This window comes from Protopterus annectens, chromosome 1.part2, assembly GCF_019279795.1.
Source record: "Protopterus annectens isolate FY-2018-M chromosome 1.part2, PAN1.0, whole genome shotgun sequence".
NCBI classification, from domain to species: domain Eukaryota; kingdom Metazoa; phylum Chordata; order Ceratodontiformes; family Protopteridae; genus Protopterus; species Protopterus annectens.
Genome location: NC_056727.1, coordinates 914,063,160 through 914,077,171, shown reverse-complemented (window position 1 = coordinate 914,077,171; position 14,012 = coordinate 914,063,160). Strand labels below are relative to the sequence as shown.

The 14,012-nt window shown below is 42.6% G+C and overlaps 1 protein-coding gene across 1 annotated transcript in view; it reads right to left on the bottom strand.

Annotated features, from left to right (window-relative positions):
• PARP1 (poly(ADP-ribose) polymerase 1) overlaps positions 1 to 14,012 on the bottom strand; it is a 2,301,307-nt gene that overhangs the window by 666,571 nt on the left and 1,620,724 nt on the right. The window contains exon 20 of the mRNA XM_044060208.1: positions 784 to 912. Within this exon, the coding sequence (XP_043916143.1) occupies positions 784 to 912 (129 nt within the window). The remainder of the gene's footprint in view (positions 1 to 783; positions 913 to 14,012) is intronic.

Genomic DNA, 14,012 nt, shown 5'->3' with positions numbered 1-14,012 from the left:
CAACCTTGTGTCCCTCCTTACTGCATTTGCTTTGCCAACACTTGAACAACATAAATGTGCATACTTCACTACTGTAAACAGTATGCAAGACTACAAACTCTTTTCCAAGGAAGGGGCCTTCCTTGTACCTGCTGATCCATCATTCATCATACACCTATCAAACATATACTTCACTACTACTAGCAGGAAATTTCTTCTACTTGGTTATCAACTCTTTTAGTCTCTTGTTTTAATTACAAACTGGTGTATATGCTTCATTCTGTTTCTGTAATGTCTGTATTTGTCTTGTAGTGTGGGATGCGCCTGAAAAGGGCCCTCAGTCCAGCTCAGTGGATCTGACTGCAAGGAAGCTGATGGATCAATTGGCCTCTTACAGTAAGCCGAAGCCTTTTTTTTTTTTTTATTGGTCTTCACTAAAAGGCTGAGGCAGTACTTTGGGGATAGGCATGAGGTGCTACGTATGAATAAGCAAAAGCAAAGTACCTCCCTACTCAAAAACTCTGAAGCCTGATGATGGTGATCTGGAAGTCAACTTCTGTGGGTAAAGGAAGGAAGAAAATGCAGCGACCGTTGTATTTAATAAAAAATGTAAAGATTAAAATGTTCACTTTTGGTACTACATAAACTTTACTTAAAACGCTTTCTCTTTCTAGTTAATACTAGATGATAAATAAACATGAAGTATGAACACATTCAACTTCCTTCTACATGCATATGTCCTACTACATTTTTTCTGGCATTCATACTAATTAGCCTTACTTCAGAGAACATTTATTAACTAACCTTAATGTCAGTCTTGAGTTTTTCATAGTTAACATCAATGGGATCTTTGGCAGTATCATCTCCTCCACCTTTAAGAAGACTGTATGCGACCTCAATATCTAGGAGATTATCAAGCATTTCAACCTTGGTCTGGAAATAAAAATACAAGTTGTTTATTTTTCCTCCAGAACCTGCATAAACATGTCAAGTAAAAACATTACACAGCTCATGCACTCACTATCACTAACTACAATGCTGGAAACAATCCTGAAAAGACACCCCCCCCCCCCCATGGCAATCCTAAGTCGTACGAAAAAACAAACTTGTACTGTACTCAGAACCTCAGAAAGTACAGTTGTGTACACTTAACCATAAATGTAGATGTTCGAGTGTATTCACTGTTGCAGTCATCACATTTGGGTTATCTGCTTGCAGTAGCCCTCAGTTGACCTGATTATCAAAGTCTTGGGTCCTGCGTTGGTTGCTGTCTCATCTTCCGTGACGTCAGGTAGTCAGGGGGTATAAAGCATGCAGCCAACGCCATTACATCATTTTTTCTTGCCCCAGATGTCAGGTGCCCCCTAATGGAAGCAATTAAATATATATACATACAAGGTTATACCTCCAACAAAAAAGCAAATACACCAAAAAGCATTTAAGCATAGTAAAGCAGAGTTGAGGTATAGCCAAAAGAAGTCAGGGGGCTGGAGAGAGGGTAACCAGGACTGCAACAGTGAACACACTCGACCATCTACATTTATGGCAAGTGTACACAACTGTACTATGTTCTTCATGTTTCACTGTTGCAGTCATCACATTTGGGTAGATTCCCAAAGCTAAGGATGGGAGGAGGAATTTAGGTAGCATTAGGAGAAGCTATAAGACCCTGCAAGACTGCAGTGGCAAAGTCAGCTCTTGATTTAGAGAAAATTGGCAAATGGTAATGCTTGGTGAAAGTATGTACAGAACTCCAGGGAGCAGCTTCTAGGATGTCTCTGGTAGGGACACCTCTGAGAAAGTCTGTAGAGGTAGATGCAGCCCTGGTTGAATGAGGTCTAATCCCCTGTGGGACAGGTTTTCCATGGTGCTTACAAGCAGAAATGAATGCAATGGTCTATCCATTTAGAAATGGTTTGTTTTGAAATAGCCTTCCCCTCTGCCCCTGCAGCAAATGCCACCAGCAGTTGTTCAGATTTTCTTTGAGGTTTAGTCCTGTCCAAGTAACATCTAAGTTGTCTGTGCACGTCCAAGGAGTGCAGTATCCGTTCCCCTTTGTTCTGTGGATTAGAAAAGAAGGTTGGCAAATGAATGGACTGATTAAGAGCCACACTGGATACCACCTTGGGCATGAACAGGGACTGGTCCTGAGGGACACACTGTCCGCATGAAAGATGATGAAGGGCTCCACTGCCATAACAGCCTGCAATTCAGATAACCTTCTTGCTGAAGTGATTGCTAAAAGGAAAGCTGTTTTTCAAGAAAGGAATTTTAACTCTGCAGTTGCAGTTGGCTCAAAAGGAGGAAGAGTGAGTTTTTCCAACACAAAGTTAAGGTCCCAGGCTGGGGTTGGGGCTCTCCTGGGTGGTCTTAAGTTTTTAACCCCTCTGAGGAACTGCTTCAGCAGTGGGTGAGAAAAGAGGGGTGGGTTATGTGTTGTAATGAGCTGAAATGGCTGAGGCGTGAATTTTGATGGAGGAAAAGGAAAGGCCTTTGGGAAGCATCTCAGTTAAGTATTGAAGAATCTGAGGTAAATTGGGCACTGCTGTGGCCACCCCTTGAGTTCTGTTCCAGGCACAGAATCTTTTCCATTTTTCAGCATACGATTTTCTAGTACTAGGCCTCCTTGCCTCCAAAATGACATCCAACACTTGTTTACTGAGGCATGGTAATGGAGAGATTAGGTAATTAGCCAGGCTGCCAGGTTCAGAGATTGAAGCTGGGGGTGCAAAATCTGGCTCTCCTGCTGTGACAGCAGGGTAGGGTTCTAAAGCAGGTGCCATGGGGCTAGCTGTGAGACACGGTGCAAGAGGGGGTACCAGTGTTGGTATGGCCAGTCTGGTGCAATCAGTATCATCCTTGGTTTGTCCTGTTTGATCTTTAGTAGTACTTTGGAGAGGAGAGGCAGAGGAGGAAAGGCATTAACTGATAGATTTTCCCAGCTGAAGGACAGAGCATCCACTTTCCAAGCTTGTTTGTGGAGAGTCCTTGTGCAGAATTTGTCCAATTGATAGTTCTGGGGGGAGGCAAACAAGTTTATATATGGGCTCCCTATTTGTTGATCAACATGTTGAAAGTCTTTGGTTCCGGTTTCCACTCATGTGGGCCCATAAGACTTCCACTTAGTTCATCTGCCAGTCTATTTAGTTTTCCAGGCAGGAACTGAGCCTGTAGATGCACTTGGTAGCTCAAGGCTGTGTTACACAGAGCCATGGCTAGTCTGCAGAGGGGGGTAAAAATGGGTACCCCCCTGCTTGTTTATGTACCACATAACAGTGGTGTTGTCCGTCTTTAGCATTAATTGTCCTGGAAGAATGTGGCCCTTGAAGTCCATCAAAGCATTATGTACAGCTAACATTTCTTTTTGATTAATATGCAGGTGCATTTGACCTGAATGCACTTCCCTGCCAGATGAGCCCCACATGCATAGTCTGATGCACCTGTTGTTAGGGTTTGGGCAGCAGGGGGTAAAGTGAATGGTAGTCCCTTGTTTTGGTGGCAGACCTCTGCCCACCAAAGGAATTCTAACCGTAGGCAAACTATGACAGGAAAAATTGCTTCTAGATCCTGAGAATGTTGACACCATAGGCTTTTTAGATACCACTGCAGTTTCCTCATATGCAGTCTTGCATATGGAATTAGTAGAATGCACAAGGCCATGAACCCCAAGGCTTGGAGTATTTGCTTTGAAGATAGCAGGCTTTTTGTGGCTACTAGTTTGAAGTAAGTTGTCAAATGAATTTATTTCTCTGGCGTGAGGAAAACCATCTGGGAAGTTGTGTTCAAGCTTGCTCCCTGGAATATAATTTGTTGACAGGGTACCAGATGTGATTTCTTTTAGTTTATGGTGTACCCCAGACAAGTTAACACCTTTTGTACAAATGCCAGATGATTCAGAAGTATGTCCTGGGTTTCTGCCTGAATTAGACAATCGGCCAGGTATGGGTATATTTGAATATTTTTTTTGCCTGCAGAATGCAATGACGGGAGCTAGGCACTTTGTGAATACCCTGGGCGCAGTGGGATAAGCCAAAGGGCAGTGCAGAGAACTGATAATGCAAGCAGCCTGCTTTGAAGCGTAGTTATTTTCTGCAAGATTCCCTGATTGGGATGTGCAGGTAGGCTTCCTTTAAATCCAGTGTTGCCAACCAGGCATCTTTGCCCATCATGGGAAGCAACTAGTGAAAAGTTAGCATCCTGAATTTTGGAATTACCAAAAAGGTGTTTAGGACAGAAAGGTCCAGGATAGGACGCCATGAGTTGTCTTTTCTGGGTACCAGGAAGAGAGTATAAACCTTGTCCCTTTTCCTCTTCTGGTACAGTCTGAATAGCCTTTAATCTTGAGAGAGTACTTGCTTTTGAGCCTCTGCCCACTGATTTGGGGGTAGATCTAGCCAACAGTTTGGGATTCGTAACGTGTGAAAGTGAAATCTGTATCCTTGGGAAACTATGTTTAAAACCCATTTGTCCTGGGTAATGAGTTCCCAGTATTTTGCTTGCAGAGCAATCTTCCCCCTAAAGGAGCAGTCAGTTGAGAAGTGCATGGAAGTTTTAAAGTTAAGTCATTGAGACAGCTTACCATAGGGAGGAGTCTTACTACTCCCTGATTTGGAAGTGGGAACGCTCTACTGCTTAGTCCTGTGCGTACCCTGGGACTGAAGTCTGGGTGTTCTGCTGGTTCTGGGTTTGAACTGAGTAGGCCTAGAAGAGGCAGGAAAGGACCAATATTTTGAGGGCCAATGCCTACTAAACCTTGGAGGCTGCACTTGTAAGAAATCTTTAACCGTTTGCATAGATTTAGCTTTTCCCTCCATCTTTTGAAGAACTTATGCTTTGTTGCCAAAAAGGCGGTCCTAATTTAATGGAGCATTCCAGCAATTTAGTTTTAACATGATCTGGCAAAAACTGCTCCTTAAGCCAAGCATGCCTTCTAAGTACAGAACTGGTGACAGCAGCCCTGCAAGATGCCTCCAGTGTATCAAAACCACATTGCAAAGTATGTTTTCCAACCTGTTCAGCAGAATGCATTACATCCTGTAAATCCTTATTTTCAGCAGAATCAGGAATCAACATCATTTTCTGTTTAAGCAATCCAATAATATGCTGCTGATACTTTAACATATGAAACTTGCAATTTAAGGCCCTGATGGCCTAGGTTGCAGAGGTTTATACCTTCGTACCCCTATCTATCCAGGTCCCTGGAATCTCTGTCAGAGGGGGTAGGATTTTTGGCAGTAGAAGCCTTAATGCCCTTGGGTCCCTGTGAAATGGTCTCAGAATCCGCAGTAGGATTTTTAAAAAGGAACTTGTGAGAGTCTGAACCCTGTAATATCTATCAAGTTTTCTGGGAGCAGGAGGTAAAGAATCAGGGGCCAAGTTAGACTCTGAAAAAGCATAGTCAACAATGCCCAGTACAGGAGGGATAGCTAAAGGCCTGTGTTGGGGCAGGAGAAAGAAATCTCCAAGCCTCTTTTTAGAATCAGAGTAATCCCGGCTTTCCCAGTGAAAATGCTCCCCAACAGTATGCAAGGTTTCACCAAAAGAAAAATCTTCTGGGGGAGAAGCAGAGGGAATAGAGTCCTCTGCATCAGAATCCTCATAAGTAGATAAGGGTAAATCCTGGTATTCAGAGGAGACAGACATTTCAGAATCCTGGTCAGAAGTATCATATGCAAATTCAGTCTAAGTCTCTTAGAGGGGGAAGGTTGGCTTCCCCTGATTAAAGTAATAAGGTTTTTTGCCATTCTTATTTGTTTTTTTAGGCATAGAGACCTGACGATGCAGTCTGGGTGTCTGTTTCCTAGGTATGGTTCGAGCTTTAGGCCTTGAAGAAGATGGTGTAGGTTTAATATGCAAGTCAGTAGGCCTGAATACACCCTCAGAAGCCGGTGCCTGCACAGGGGCTCTGGACCCACCCAAGGTAGAGACATCCGCAGGTTCCCCAGTTGAAGCATCCTGTGGCATACCAGACTCCAAATGGGTCTCAGTAGAGACCTGCGAATCTGAAGTAGCGGGTATCAGGGGCTGCAAAAGTGCCTCATTGAGTACTGGCGAACCAGCGACTAGCTTAGGAGAATTGTCATCAGCAGCTTTGGACCTAGGCGGCCTGTCTATATTTGTGTTTTTTCAGAATGTTGGTAGTCATATCTGGATAACTGAACCAAGCACCACAGTATTTAGAAGCGAAAATATACAGATGACGAATAGTTCGTGGTTTAAATAAGGCACAAAACTGACAGCGAGGTCAGGGCCTAGGGAAGGAATACAGAACGAATGAAATCTTTATGAGGTATTTGATTTCATACAAATATTAACTTTTACTGACATCAGTTTAGATCAAGAAAAAGTTTCCCCAACGGGGTACTTACCCTTAGTTGAAGACTTCGGTTGTGAAACTCAAAAACAACATTTTCCAGAGCCAGCTGACCGGCACTTGCGAACTGCTTCTGCTTCGGGCACTACACGGCAAGAAAGACTGATGTAATGGCATTTGCTGCATGCTTTATAACCCTGACGTCACGGAAGATAAGACAGCAACTGACGCAGGACCCAAGACTTTGATAATCAGGCCGACTTGAGGGCTACTGCAAGCAGATAACCCAAATGTGATGACTGCAACAGTGAAACACGAAGAATATCTTCCATTTGTCAGCATAGGATTTTCTAGTACTAGGCCTCCTTGCCTCCAGAATGACATTCATCTCTTGCTTACTGAGGGATGGTAACGGAGAGATCAGGTAATTAGCCAGGTTGCCAAGTTCAGGGTTTGAAGCTCCGGGTGCAGAATCTGGCCCTCCTGCTGGGGCAGCAGGGCAGGGGTCTGAGGCAGGTGCCATGGTGCCAGCAGTGACACACTGCGCAAGAGGGGGAACCAGTGCTGGCCGGGCCAGTCTGGTGCAATCAGTATTGCCCTTGGTTTGTCCTGTTTGATCTTTACTAGTACCTTGGAGAGGAGAGGCAGAGGGGGGAAAGCATAAACCGATAGGTTTTTCCAGGTGAAGGACAGGGCATCCACTTTCCAAGCTTGTTTGTGGAGAGTCCTTGTGCAGAATTTGTCCAATTGGTAGTTCTGGGGGGAGGCTAACAGGTCTATCTCTGGGCTCCCCCATTTGTATCTCAACATGTTGAATATCTTTGGTTCCAGTCTCCACTTGTGTGGGTCCATGAGATTTCTGCTTAGTTCATCTGCCAGTGTATTTAGCTTTCCTGGCAGGAATTGAGCCTGTAGGTGCACTTGGTAGCTCAAGGCTGTGTTCCACAGAGCCATGGCTAGTCTGCAGAGAGGGTATGAGTGGGTCCCCCCCCCCTGCTTGTTTATGTACCACATAACAGTGGTGCTGTCCGTCTTTACCATTAATTGTCCTGGAAGAATGTGGTCCTTGAAGGCTGTCAGAGCTTTCTGTACAGCTAACATCTCTTTCTGACTGATATGCAGGTGCATTTGACTTGGGTTCCATTTGCCCTGAATGCACTTTCCTGCCAAGTGAGCCCACCATGCATAGTCTGATGTGTCTGTTGTTAGGGTTTGGGAGGCAGGGGGCAGACTGAATGGCAGACCCTTGTTTGGTGGTAGGCCTCTGCCCACCAAAGGAACTCTATCTGAAGACAAGGTATGATAGGAATCATTGACTCTAGCTCCTGAGAATGTTGACATCAAAGGCTTTTTAGATACCATTGTAGTTTCCTCATATGCAGTCTTGCATATGGAATTAAGAGAATGCAGGCGGTCATGAACCCCAGGGCTTGCAGTATTTTCCTTGTAGATAGCTGGGTCATTGTGGCCAGTCAAATGAACTTGTTTCTCTAGCGTGAGGTAGGTCATCTGGGAAGTTGTATTCAAGCTTGCTCCCAGGAATACAATTTGTTGGTAGGTACAAGATGCGATTTCTTTTCATTTATGGTGTACCACAAAGAAGTTAGCAATTTCTTTACAAATGCCAGATGATTTAATAGTATGTCCTGGCTTTCTGCCTGAATTAGACAATAGTCCAGGTATAGGTATATTTGAATATTTCTTTGCCTGCAAAATGCAATGACTGGAGCTAGGCACTTTGTGAATACCCTGGCCGCAGTAGGTAAGCCAAAGGGCAGTGCAGAGAACTGATAGTGCATGTAGCCTGCTTTGAAGCGTAAGTATCTTCTGCAAGATTCCCTGATTGGGATGTGCAGGTAGGCTTCCTTTAAATCCAGGTTTGCCAACCAGGCATTCTTACCTAGCACAGGAAGCAACTGGTGGAGAGTTAGCATCTTGAATTTTGTAATCACCAAAAAAGTGTTTAGAATAGAAAGGTTCAGGATAGGACGCCGTGAGCTGTCTTTTCTTGCTACCAGGAAAAGTCTGGAGTAGAAACTTTGTCCCCTTTCTTTTTCTGGGACAGACTGAATAGCCCTGATGCTTGAGACAGAACTTGCTTTTCAGCCTCTGCCCACTGATTTGGGGGTAGATCTGGCCAACCGTCTGGGGTTGGTAAGGAGTGGAAGTGGAATCTGTATCTTTGGGAAAGTATATTTAAAACCCATTTGTCCTGGGTAATGAGTTCCCAATTTTTTGCCTGCAGGGCAATCTTTACCCCTAAAGGAACAGTCAGTTGTGCAGGGCTTGGAAGTTTTAAAGTTAAGTAATTGAGACAGTTTACTATAGGGGGTAGTTTTACTACTCCCTGCTGTGGGAGTGGGAGCCACCCACTGCTTAGTCCTGTGAATACCTTGGGACTGAAGCCTGCTGGTTCTGAGGTTGGACTGAGAAGGCCTGAAAGAGGCAGGAATGGACCAATTCTTAGAGGGCCAATGCCTACTAAATCTGAGAGGCTGTACTTGCAGGAAATCTTTTAACAGTTTGCATAGACTTAGCTTTTTCCTCCATCTTTTTAAGTAATATTTCTGCTTTGTTGCCAAACAGGCGATCTCGGTTTAAGGGAGCAAACAGCAATTTAGCTTTAACATGATCTGGCAAAGATTGCTCCTTAAGCCAAGCATGCCCTCTAAGTACAGACCCAGTGACAGCAGCCCTGCAAGATGCCTCTAATGAATCAAAACCACATTGCAAAGTATGTTTTCCAACTTGTTCAGCAAAATGCATTAAATCCTGTAAATCTTTATTTTCAGCACAGTCAGGAAATTTTGAGAGAAAAATCGCAAAAGACACAAAAGACAATCACAAGGCCTTCTTCAGCTATGCTAGAAACCTGGGTGGAAACCCCAAGATATGCTCAGAGTTAGTCCAAAATGACACAAAATACACTGAACCCACTGACATTGCCAACATTCTGGCAGACAGGTTCAGTGCAAATCCCCCCCCCCCCAAAGGAGAAATAACTATCCCAGCAGAGTGTAGCCTCCCTAACATCTCAGATGCCCAGGTGAGAGCCGCCCTCTCTAAAGCTAAAAACACAGCATCAATGGGACCGGACGGTGTCCTGGGCTGTGTGCTACATGAACTCCAAGAGGAACTAAACCCACACATAAGGCTGCTGTTTAATCTTAGCCTTACTACAGGATAAGTACCCAAAGAGTGGCGTACGGCAACAGTGGTCCCACTTCAGAAAGGCGGTGCTTCTACGGACCCTGGAAATTACCGCTCCATAAGCTTGACGAGCCTGGTCTGCAAAGCTATGGAAAGGATCATTATGGAACTCAAAGACATTGGGGACCTACAGACATTGGATCCTACCCAATTTGGCTTTGTCAAGGGCAGATCCTGCCTTTTGAACTTGGTCGACTTTTTTGAAACAGTCACTAAGGCCATTGATGAGGGTAAGGCAGTTCACACAGCCTACCTTGACCTTGCCAAAGCCTTTGACACAATACTCCACTCGGGCATCATAGACAAACTCACCAGCTTAAATGTAAACCCATATGTCACAAGATGGGTTGCAAACTGGCTCAAGGACAGAACCCACAGGGTCAGAGTTGCTGGAGCTATGTCAGACTCTAAGCCAGTCACAAGCGGTGTCCCACAGGGCTCAGTCCTGGGACCCCTCTTGTTCGGCATTTATTTTTCCGAGGTACAGGCAAACATAGGAGGATTGTGGCTGACAAAGTTCGCAGATGACTGCAAACTGGGCGCCATAACTGATACTCCAGTGGATACAAACATCCTTCAGAAAGGCCTCATAGAAACGGATAATTGGTGCCAGAGTCATGGCCTTAAGCTGAACACCAAAATATGTATAGTCATACCCTTTGGGAAAAACAAGGTACCCACAAATTACCACATAGGTGGTAATCCATTAAGTACGGAAGAGGTAATCAGGGACCTTGGGACCCAGGTTGACAGTAACCTCTCATTTGACACTCATTGCCAATGTGGTTAGGAAGACCTTCTATATTGCCCACCTTATCATGAAGGGTTTCACATCTAGATCAAGAGAGGTCATTGTGCCCCTGTACTCTTCTCTTATCAGGCCAATGATTGAGTACAATGCCCAATTTGGGATGTATCTTACCCGACACCTACAGCAGTTGGAAAGACCCAAAAGTTCTTCACCAAGAGGATAAAGGGTCAAACATATGTCATATGCTGCCCGACTGAAAAAACTCCAGCTCTATTCAGTCGCATACCGCCTACTCAGAGGTGATCTGTGCCTGACGTACAAGGCCATGTCCAATCCGGAATTAATGGACATGCTCCACCTCAGAAAATCCAAATCCATCAGAGCCATGAGAGCAAGAGACTTAAACCTCAACACAGAAATAAATAGGACGTGCTGGAGGGACAGATTCATAACCCAGAGGCTCTCTACACTCTGGAACAGAATCCCAATCCATGTTAGGCAGAGCCCCTCACTAACTCTATTCAAGAGAAATCTTGACGAGTGGATGGGAGATCGTAGGTTAACCCCGGGGGTCATCTCTGTGTCACTACTAGACAGAGGCACAGTAAACTAAACCCTAAAAGGGCGTAGTATTCTCAGGGGTGGTGAAAGCCACACACACTCTGGCTAGGCTTATAAATGCCCTAGGGCAGATAGCCTAGTACGAACCTATGTGTGTGTGTGTGTGTGTGTGTGTGTGTGTGTGTGTGTGTGTGTGTGTGTGTGTATATATATATATATATATATATATATATATATATATATATATTATATAAACCACCCTAACGTAGACCAAAAATATGCAGAGAAACACACCCTGGAGCTAAGAAACAATATAATAACTGCTGGTATGCTGTTGTAAAAGTCAAGAGGGTGTTGGGGTGCTGTGTAACCAAGCTATAGCACCAAACACGTAGCCGTAATATTAAATGTCTGTAACAGTTAATTCAGCACTAAATTTAGTACTGCGACTACCAAGAGCTCTTTCACTCACCAAACTGCTTCAGCGTAACTTCACCAGCTTCCAGAAAACAAGCTGACGAACGTTCCAAAACAAAACAGTATCTGCGTTATATAACCAACTCCCCCAAGCAAGTTGACGAACAAACAAAGATATATTGTTCAAATTGTGGTAGTTCAGCCAAATACCGGCTCCAAGAGACTCCTGGAAATAATCCTCTGCAAATGTCCAAAGTTCCAAACATTAACTGAAACACAACCCTTCGGTCCAATCCTCGTGCTCAACAAAAGGTATAACACACATCCAAACAATAGCCGAAATAATAAAATATAACAATTTTATTTGTGAGCGCTTTCGCAGGCACTCCACCTGCTTCTTCAGACAAACAGATATAATTAGTTTAAAACAGTTTAAATATGTTAGGAATATTTTAAAACAGATTTCCATCCAATCCTAAACATGGTACTAATACATGTGACTTTCACTCAAGCTTGTCAGCAAACCTGCTATTTGCATTTAAAGTGACAGCTTCAACACCAGTAGCTCACTTCAGGAGCATCACATGCTAAGAGTAATAAAGCATGAATATAATAATATATAAGTTGTATATACAAAGACATATAGAGAATATATAAAAACGACAACTTAGCTGAATAAGCGCATGCATAGGACACTTCCCATAAACATAAGAAGCGCAGCAAATATATAATGAATAAAAATAAAGTGTATATGAAAGCAACGCTTCTAAGAAATCCCATAGATGCAACACTTAAAAACAAATAAATATAACATAATATAAACAAAGCAATGAATATTATAAATAATGTGGAAAATATTAAAAATGATGATAACACTAATAATATAAACGAAAAAATAGACGAAAAAATAATAATAATGATAATAAAACTCTCATATAACTAACTTATATGAAGATATGTCTCTAAAGGTTATGACCATACAACTAAATTCATCCAGAAATGTATGACTGCTAAATTCAGTCCTAAATAACTAGTCCTAAATGACTAACATGATAAAGCATCGACATACCAACAAACTAATGAGTGTTAGTACCTCGCTAAGTGCAAATAATGCAAATAATTACTAGCTACTTGTAAATACTTTACCAGAAAGGCAAATTAATGTCACTAACACTGTATATACTCTATACTTCGATCTCTGACTCAGAGAATAAATCACTGGTGTAATAATACACATTAGTGACCAAACGCAAGATATGCAAACACTATCTATAACTTCCAAGTAATCATATGTCTATGCTGAACATAGTCATAAATGCATCAATGTATATTGATCAAGGAATATATGTAACTGAACTACAGAAGAGAAGTATGTATTGTGATAAGACAATATCAGTTGAAATTGGACCAATACATATTAATGGAATCATAAATGTTATAATGTGGTTATAACCATTATTAAAGGCAGATGAAAACAGATGAAAACATCTAGCAACTGGGTGACTCATAGATTACACTGTAACCACTAAACAATGATGGACGGACGGTCTATCTAATAGACCTGCCCTTGAGGTGTGGTTTGATGGACAATACTTCATTCAAACCTTTCTCTCTATGGGCAGCTAGCCTACATATCCACTTCAACTCAGCTTGTTCTGTGGTATTTAACATGTCCCCTAATCTCCGTCCCACTGGAATCACTTGTAGTACTTGAAACAAGAAGGTGTGTTGTCTACCTTCCCTTAAGGTATGTTTCAAAGCACTATATTCCTGCTGTCTATTCAGACAATACCCATGGTCTCTGATTCTTTCCCTTAGTGTTCTATTGGTTTTCCTACATAGAGCGAATAACAATGCACACAGTGAGCTACATATATAACGCTTTTGGTGTTACAGTCACTGTTGCAGTGTATTGTCAAAGATGGTTCGTGGGATGTCTGAAATAGTGTGATTCATCAATGTATCTACATTGCGGGCATCTACCACACTGACTAGTCCTCTCCAGCCCTGTCCTTAGTACAGGTGTTGTCATTTGATTACCACATAATATTCTCTTCAAGCTGTACATGTTGCTATAAGTAAATGATGGGATACTTCCTACTAAATTGGCTATTCGATTATCAACAGTTAGTATATTCCAGTGTCTCTCAACTGATTGTTGGATCACATTGAGTCCCTTACCAAAAGGTAGGATAATATCAAGTGTGCATGCTTTGATAGTACTGTTCGAATATGTTCCTAGGCGAGTGTCCTGAGAAAAGTATGGTCTAGCTCTACTCTCTCTCAATGTGTTCATCTGTCTATATACTCTGTCTATCTCATCTAATGTATAGCCCCTAGTGCTAAGTCCTTCTTTAAGTGTAGATAATCCTATATTATAGTCCTCTGTCCTGGTAGAAAGTCTTGAAACACGCATAGCTTGTCCTTTGATAATATTATTAACTTTCACAGTGAACTTAATTTGAGAAATTCATTTTTGAAATTCACCATGGATTGGTCTTTAGATAGCACAGACTTTTTAGACGTTACAGTCTTTAAGTCAGGGGATGGTATAAATACTAGGATCTTTAGGAAAACTTGTTATAAACCATCTTTCCTTCATAGATCTAGCATGCACCATCCACACATCTTTGATAATATTATCAAAGGACAAGCTATGCGTGTTTCAAGACTTTCTACCAGGACAGAGGACTATAATATAGGATTATCTACACTTAAAGAAGGACTTAGCACTAGGGGCTATACATTAGATGAGATAGACAGAGTATATAGACAGATGAA